At 38.7% G+C, this 8,806-nt stretch overlaps 2 protein-coding genes across 2 annotated transcripts; both read left to right on the forward strand.

Moving 5' to 3' along the window:
- The first annotated feature begins 420 nt into the window (after positions 1-420).
- LOC137828833 (uncharacterized) lies at positions 421-4,568 on the forward strand. Its single transcript, XM_068635565.2, has 2 exons — positions 421-3,850; positions 3,972-4,568. The coding sequence occupies exons 1-2, from the start codon at positions 922-924 to the stop codon at positions 4,307-4,309; spliced, it is 3,267 nt and encodes a 1,088-aa protein (XP_068491666.1). The 5' UTR covers positions 421-921; the 3' UTR covers positions 4,310-4,568.
- A 2,976-nt stretch (positions 4,569-7,544) lies between these two features.
- LOC137829246 (uncharacterized) lies at positions 7,545-8,576 on the forward strand. The gene has a single exon (XM_068636046.1). The coding sequence runs from the start codon at positions 7,545-7,547 to the stop codon at positions 8,574-8,576; it is 1,032 nt and encodes a 343-aa protein (XP_068492147.1).
- The last annotated feature ends 230 nt before the right edge of the window (positions 8,577-8,806 follow it).

The raw sequence follows: 8,806 nt of genomic DNA on the forward strand, positions 1-8,806 counted from the left end.
TTATCTTTATTTAAAATTTTAAAATTTTAACTTCTTTCACTCACAGTTCACCTTTTATTGTCAAATTCAATATGTACGTGAATCTAATATAGATACTGAATTGTACATTCTAATATTTATTTTTTTAATAACATCAAATTATATAATTCAATATTTATTTTTTAGTGATATAAAAAATTGAACAATTCATTATTTATAATCCAAATCCAGTAATTCGATAGGTAAATTTAAAATACATATCAATTTATATAATTCAGTATAAGAAAAAAAAGAAGAAAAAAGTAAAAAAAACATGAACTGAAACCATGAAAAAAAAACATAAAGTAACCTTAACTAACTTTGATCTTATGTTTGAATAGTGTAGACTTTCTCCTTCCTTCTTCTCTTCCTTCAAATGTAGTTGGATTGGATCACCATGTCAGACCTACATCTCACAACACGGAACCAGAAAACGGCGCACACCATTATCAGTTCACTCCCACACACCCACCTACCCACTTGTATTTTAGTTTCATTATTAGTATTTCAATCACATTTGTACAACCAAACCAAATATTTTGCAAGTGGAAAAAATTAATTCCTTGACTTGAACCAAGCCAAAGATAACCAGATAGATACCACTAGGCTCCAACTTGCAAACCAAAATGATTTCTCAGTTTCAGCTTCAACCTTTTCTCTTTCTTCATGTGCATAAATTCTCATATCCCACCTTTCTTCTTTTATACTGAGTGAATTCTTTTCCAGGCAATTTCAGTTCCCCCTAACAAAGCCTAAGGCCCAAAACATCACCATTCTTTGCTCTTCTTGCACGCTGCAAGAAGGTAAGTTTTTTATTCCCTCTTAAACCTTTGCCACCGCACTGTCATACTTGTCTTCGTCGTACCTTGTTGTGCTTCCTTCTTGCTTCTTTCAGTTCTTTCTATGGGGTGTCTCTTGCTGCTTCTATGTTTTTCTAGCTTTTTATATGCTGCTTCAGCCTTAAACTCTGATGGGCTGGCTTTGTTGTCCCTCTCCCGGGACTGGACTGTTGAGTCTGGTGACATAAACTCCACATGGAAGTTGTCTGATTCCACTCCATGCTCGTGGGCAGGAGTGCATTGTGATCATGCCAATAATGTGAATTCTCTAAACCTCACTAGATATTCTATTTTTGGTCAATTAGGACCTGATATTGGACGCTTGATCCACTTGCAATCCATAGACTTATCATATAATAACATGTTTGAAAAAATTCCCCCAGAATTAAACAACTGCAGCATGCTTGAGTACATAGACATTTCTTCAAACAACTTTAGTGGAGGAATACCAGAGAGCTTTAGAAACTTGCAAGATTTGAAGTATGTTGATCTCTCAATTAATCTGCTGAGTGGTGAAATTCCTAAATCCTTGTTGGAAATTCCTCTCCTTGAAGAAGTGTATCTTAGTAACAACAGTTTAAGTGGTTCCATTCCCTCAAGTATTGGAAATATCACTAACCTTGTCACACTGGATCTTGCTTTTAATCAGCTGTCAGGGACTATTCCCATGTCCATTGGAAATTGTAGTAAATTAGAGTATCTGTATCTGGAAGGTAATGAATTGCGGGGAGTTATTCCGGAGAGTATAAATAATCTTGAAAATCTTCTTGAGTTATATCTGGATAGTAATAGTATTGGAGGTACTATTCAACTGGGATCTGGAAATTGCAAAAAGTTATCTATTCTGAGTCTTTCTTTCAATAACTTTAGTGGGGGTATACCATCAAGCTTGGGGAATTGTAGTGGCCTAACACTGTTTTATGCTGTAGGCAGTAACTTAGTTGGCAGTATACCGTCAACCTTAGGCCTCCTGCACAGTCTTTCTATTCTATTCATTCCACAGAACCAATTGGATGGGAAAATACCTCCACAGATTGGTAATTGCAAATCACTGGAAGAGCTGCATTTGAATTCCAATTTACTCGAAGGAGAAATTCCTAGTGAATTAGGAAACTTGAGTAAATTACGCGATCTTAGATTGTATGAAAACCTTTTGACGGGAAAAATTCCACTTGGAATATGGAAAATTCAAACACTTGAGCAGGTCCACTTATACAATAATAACCTTTCAGGAGAGCTACCTCTTGAGATGGCAGAGCTTAAACATCTTAAGAATATCTCCTTGTTTAATAATCAGTTCTCTGGAGTCATTCCTGAAAGCTTAGGAATCAACAGCAGTTTGGTTGTGTTAGATTTCACGTACAATAATTTCACCGGTGCCCTCCCACCAAATCTTTGCTTTGGAAAGCAATTGGTCAGGCTGAATACGGGTGGCAATCAATTTTATGGCAGCATACCTCCTGATATTGGAAGGTGCACAACTCTTACAAGGCTGAGACTTGAAGAAAACAATTTCACTGGGCCACTTCCTGATTTTGAAACTAATCCAAATCTCTTTCACTTGAGCATCAACAACAACAATATCAGTGGAGCAATTCCATCAAGTTTTGGAAACTGCACAAATCTCTCTCTTTTAGATTTATCCATGAACAGCTTGACAGGTCTTGTACCCTCAGAGCTAGGAAACCTTGTAAATCTCCGGAATTTGGTTCTTTCTCACAATACTTTGAAAGGTCCTTTGCCGCATCAACTGTCAAACTGTAACAAAATGATCAAGTTTGATGTTGGATACAATTTCTTGAATGGTTCGTTTCCATCAATTTTTCAGAACTGGACTGAATTAACAACTTTAATGCTCTCGGAGAATAATTTTGATGGTGGTATTCCAGCTTTCTTGTCAGACTTTAAAAGGCTCAATGATTTACAACTTGGAGGAAACAAGTTTGGAGGAAACATTCCTAAATCAATTGGAGAACTGGTGGATTTGATGTATGATCTAAATCTAAGTGCTAATGGGCTGATAGGTGAGCTTCCGAGGGAGATTGAGAACCTGAAGAATCTGGTAAAACTGGATCTATCTCGGAACAATTTGACAGGAAGTATACAAGTTCTCGATGAGCTCAGTTCATTATCTGAGTTCAACATTTCATATAATTCTTTTGAAGGTCCTGTGCCACTACAGCTAACAAATTTACCAAATTCTTCTTTATCGTTTTTGGGCAATCCTGGCTTATGTATCTCAATTTTCACTGAAAGAAGCTATTTAAGGCCATGTGATACAAATTCAAAAAAGTCAAAAAAGCTCAGTGAAGTTGCAATTGCGATGATAGCACTTGGATCCTCAATATCTGTTGTTCTGCTGCTGGGGTTAATTTATATATTCTTTATCAGAAAAATTAAGCAGGAAGCCACAATCAATGAGGAAGATAGTTCTCCATCCCTTCTCAATATGGTTATGGAAGCAACAGAAAATCTAAATGATCAGTATATTATTGGTAGAGGAGCTCAAGGAGTTGTTTATAAAGCAGCACTTGGTCCAGACAAAATTTTGGCCATAAAGAAGTTTGTATTTGCCAGTGATGAAGCGAAAAGCTCAAGCATGACCAGAGAAATTCAAATCCTTGGAACGATTAGGCATCGAAATTTGGCCAAATTGGAAGGCTGCTGGTTGAGAGAAAACTATGGTCTAATTGCATACAAATATATGCCAAATGGAAGTCTGCATGATGCTTTGCATGAGAAGAATCGATCACTCTCCTTAGAGTGGAATATCCGGAATAAGATAGCTATTGGAATTGCTCATGGATTGGCTTATCTCCATCATGACTGTGATCCTGTCATAGTGCACAGAGATATCAAAACAACCAATATACTTCTAGATTCTGAGATGGAGCCTCATATTGCAGATTTTGGTATTGCCAAGCTTTTGGATCAGCCTTCTACCTCCACACAGTCAATATATGTCAGTGGTACACTTGGTTATATAGCACCAGGTAATTCCTCTACACTATCCACATGATAACTGCACCTTTTTGTTGTTGTTGTTGTGTAACAACATCTTTTCTTTCTTGATGCTCCTATCATAGTAAAATATTAAATGATTTTTTATGACAGAGAATGCTTATACAACAACAAAGGGTAAAGAGTCCGATGTATACAGTTATGGGGTAGTATTGCTGGAGCTGATATCCAGAAAGAAGGCATTGGATCCATCATTTATGGAGGGAACAGATATAGTTAATTGGGCTAGATCTTCCTGGGAGGAAGCAGGAGTTGTTGATGAAATTGTTGATTCAGAGTTAGCTGATGAAATTTCAAATTCTGATGTGATGAAACAAGTTACAGAGGTGCTTTTGGTGGCTTTGAGATGTACCCTAAAGGATCCACGCAGCAGACCTACGATGAGGGATGTTATCAAGCATTTGAATGCTGATGCTAAAAAGTCCACATAAGAAATTTCTTTAGCCTTACTTACAATTTGTTCTATAATCAGAAAAATTATGTTATACTTAAAGTGGAGATTCCATTCTATATTTATTAGGACATATTTGTTAGTGATTTTATTTTATTTGATTTGTAAAGCTTTAAACACCCATTTTTTTTCTTTCATTATCTATTATTTCTTTTCTTAATTAAGTTGTATATCAGTCTATAAATAGAGACTGTAATAACATTTGTAAAATATCTTAGAAATATATCTATTTCTTTCAACTTGGTATCAGAGTTCCTGATCTGGGAGACTCTGCTTCTGCAATCTTTTTTTTAGCAGCCTTCATTGCTTTAGGCTTTGTTTGGATTGAGGAGGGGATTTGTGAGGAGGGGAGGGAGTGGATTTGTGAGGATTGAAGAAGATGTGTGAGGATATGTGAGATTGTTTGGATTAAGGGATGATAGAGTGGATTTGTGAGGATGATTTATTGTAAGTTTACAAAATTATCCTTCTTATTAAAAAATATTTAAATAATGAATTATGATTTTTTTTTTGTAAGTTTGAATTAATTAAATATTTTTAATATATAATATCCATAATTATTTATATTTTTAATAAAAAATTAAAAAATATAATATACAATATTTTGGTGTTAAATTGAAATAAATTTATTAAATACATTAAAATTTATGAAAATAATATTCATTTGTTAATTTATATAACTATATATATTGTTGATATTATAATTTTATTATTTATAATTATATGTTGTTATTAATAGTACAATTAAATATTTTTAAAATTAAAAATAATAAATAAATTTATGTTATATTTAATTTTATATATTAAAATAAAATGCATGCACAATGGTATTTTGGTAAAATGTAATAATCCTACTAAATCTCCACAAATCTCTTCATTTTGTGAAGAAAGAAAAAAGCCCTCCACACTCTCCCCCATCCTCTCCCCCACTCTCAAAACCATGGAAACAAACACAAAAAACACCCCCTCCCTCCTCCCACTTGGAAGCAAACACACCCTTAATCATTTTCCTTGCCAGCCTTCATTGCTGCAATTTTTGTTTTGAATAGCCTTAATTGCTGTAACTTTTTATTTTCCTTATCTTTTCTCCATTGACCACCACCACCACCACCTTGCACCATTGACCGTTACTGCCACCACCATTGACCGCCGACCGCCGCTCGCCGAAAACTGTTGCCGGCTCCGGAAACCACCACCGAAAATTTTTTCCAGAGGATTTTTTGTGTGAACAGGATCAAATTTTGCCAATATGAAAAACTCAGGTTTTGAGCTCTCATGGACTCCCCTAGTAAGCCATCTAGCTATTGTTCCTTCACTATGAGTGGTAAGAGTTCTAGTTTTTTTAATCTTTTAATGCTTCTAGTACTGAAAATATCTGGATTAAAGAATCTGGTGCTACTGATCATATGACGCCTCATTCCTCTTCTTTTTCATCCTACACTACTTTATCTGGGTGTTTCAGGTGGATACCAGGATGGGTGGAAAGGTGTGGCTTTTGAAACACAACACCTTTCTCTACCTTGGCTGAAAATAAGTGTAGTAGGAACCCTTGAGGATGGCATGGATTTTGGCATGTTAGGAGAGGAGATTATGAAGGGAGGAATGTCAATGATAAGAGCGAGATCCTTAGGTGATAATCTTGTCCTGATAACCCCAAAAGAGGGGGAGGTGATGGAGGTTATTTTGAAGAAAAACAAAGAGTGGTTCGACGCTGTGTTTACAAATGTCAAACCATGGTCGTTGGATAGCGGTGCAAGTCATAAATCTGTCTGGGTGAAATGTTATGGGGTGCCACTACCGTTCTGGAATAAGGTTTGCTTTTCCAAAGTGGTCGGAGAGATTTCAAAGGCGGCTAAGCTAGTGTCCATCGACAACTCTACGTTAACATGGGAGGTCCTTGAATACGCAAGGCTGAAAGTCCGGGTTCAGAATCTTGGTAGTGTCAGGCTAGTGAGGAAAATGCGGATTAATAAACATATATGTAGTATTTTCATTGAAGAGGAGGTCAATGGATGTGAAGGACGAGGGTATAATGGCAATCCATATGTGGAAGACTACATTGATAGTGTGTCCTCCATGGATACATATGTAGATGATACCAACTTCTTTGAGGTGAATGGCGAGAAGAAGGGTAGTATGAGGTTCAGGGATGATCACTGGCCAGAAGGGGGAGAAGGCAGAGAGAAGATTGGGGGAGACGATGAACAGTACCAGGGAAAGTCAAACTTCCGTTTTGAGGGGTCTATTTCGAAAAGTAAGGGCTATCAGGGCAAAGGTGGTATGTCTTACATGAATGGAGAAAGTGTGGGTCAGGCGGCAAATGAAAATAATCTCTGTGTCAGTTTACCTGCCCCAGACTGTGCATGGACCAGCTATAGCAACCCTACTCTAGCTGACTTGGCTAAAGTGGTGGTTGAAATAGAATGTTTAAGTAACCAAAACGAATTTTCTGAAGGCTTGGGCCGGGTATGCAGGAGCGAGGCCCAATTGAGTGGCGGTGGGCCCCGTGGATCAGCCCAAAAGAACGTAAGGACTGAGGAGTTAGTGGTCCAGTCAATGTCTGAGGGTTCTGTGATAGGGGAATCACATAAGGAAGGAGATAACATGCAAACAACGCAGGTAGAGAGATCGGAAGTGAGAGATAGTTTAGAAGAATGGCAGACTAATAGCAAAAGGCTAAGTTCCAAAAAAGCAAATGAAATTCTAAACGATGCGAGTAGTGGGGAAAGGGGACTGCAAATCTGCATCGAGAAGCAAGGAGGTAGCGAACATGATGAAGTTGCAGGTGCAATGGGTTCGGTGGAGCGGATTTCTAACCTGGAAGACGGCGAAGCTGGAATCGCCGAGAGGAGCAAATCAAGCTCTCCACCCCGCCATCGTAAGAAGAAAGGGCTATCGGAATTGGGGGACTCTTGCCCTTTTCCGAGGCGGTCTGGAAGGATTAAAGCAAGAATGCCTCAAGCAAGGGCGATGGCTCACACTATAGACGAAATCTCATCATCCTCAATTTCCGAAAAAAGCATCTATATGTGTAATTCGCGATTAGATGAACCCGTTGATCGGGCGGGACCATCCAAGCTATGGGAAGTGGGAAAACAAGTCGGGATTAGGTGCCGCAAGGAAGAAGATGAGGTTGTAAGAGAGTATGGGAATATGGAAGTCAGAGATTCAGAGGTCGTTTCACACTCTGAGACGGGTAATAAAATCTTGTCTTAATGATTATTGTGAACTTAAATATTAGAGGTGTGGGGGGAAGTTCAAAAGCGAGGTATTTGAGACAAGTTATTGCTAGTGAGGGGGCGGAGTTTGTGTGTCTGCAAGAAACAAAGGCTAAGGAGTTCTTGGCAGCAAGGTTCTATTCTCTGTGGGGGGATAACAAAGTAGGATGGGTTCATTATGAAGGCGTCAACGGTAGTGGCAGTCTGTTGTCCATGTGGCACGAAGAAGCGTTTAGCTATGCAAACCACGTCATGGGGAAGGGATTCATTGCAGTTTTCGGCAACCATGTTAAAACCAACACTAGCTGTGTAGTGATCAATGTTTATGCTGCTTGTTCCTTGAGTGAGAAGAAGACCCTTTGGGAGGATCTGTCTAACCTTAAAGCGGATTCACAAGAGTTGGTATGGTGCATGTGTGGTGATTTCAACGCCATCAGAAGTCGGAATGAGAGGAAAGGTATAAGGGAGAGGGCTAGTCAATCAGGTGAGATTACTGGTTTTAACAGTTTCATTGATACCAACTCTCTCTTCGAATTGCCTTTAGTAGGTAAGAAATTCACTTGGTTTAAGGCTAATGGATCGGCAAAGAGCATATTAGACCGAGTTCTTGTTTCGGAAGCGTGGATGGAGATATGGCCTATGTGTAAACAGTATGTGCAGAGAAGGGAAGTCTCGGACCACTGTGCAATAGTGGTAAAGAATGTGGAAAAGAATTGGGGGCCCAAACCTTTCCGATCCATCAATGCGTGGTTTATGGGAAAGGGGTTTAGTGAGATGGTCAAGAATAACTGGTCATCATACCCTGTGCAAAGGAATGCTTTCATAAACATCAAGGAGAAATTGAAGGCTTTGAAAGGTGATCTAAAAGTATGGAATAGGGATGAGTTTGGTAACATCCAAACAAATAAGATGAGGATTTTGCAGGAATTGGAGGCCTTATATTTCCATGATTGCATCAACGACCTTGGGGAAGATGATAGGCTGAAAAGGTATGAGTTGGTAGGTCGCTTGAAGGAAACTGAAAAGTGATCCTGCCTGTTGACCAAAAGCGCTGGAGCTTTGCCTCGTCAAACTTGGATCGACGTATGCGCCGTGTCAGCCTCCGTCCTTTACCGCGATCCACCTCAAGAACCTGCAAAAGACGAAACGACGCCGCTGCGGCCGATCGCGCTCCGACGCCCAAGTCAGCGACTGAACCACCAATTACTTAAGAGTAAAACTCAAGAACTCTAAGGAACCGTGACCAGTTCTCTCTCAGT

The sequence above is a fragment of the Phaseolus vulgaris genome, chromosome 7 (genome assembly GCF_051622355.1).
Source record: "Phaseolus vulgaris cultivar YP4 chromosome 7, ASM5162235v1, whole genome shotgun sequence".
Taxonomy (NCBI): domain Eukaryota; kingdom Viridiplantae; phylum Streptophyta; class Magnoliopsida; order Fabales; family Fabaceae; genus Phaseolus; species Phaseolus vulgaris.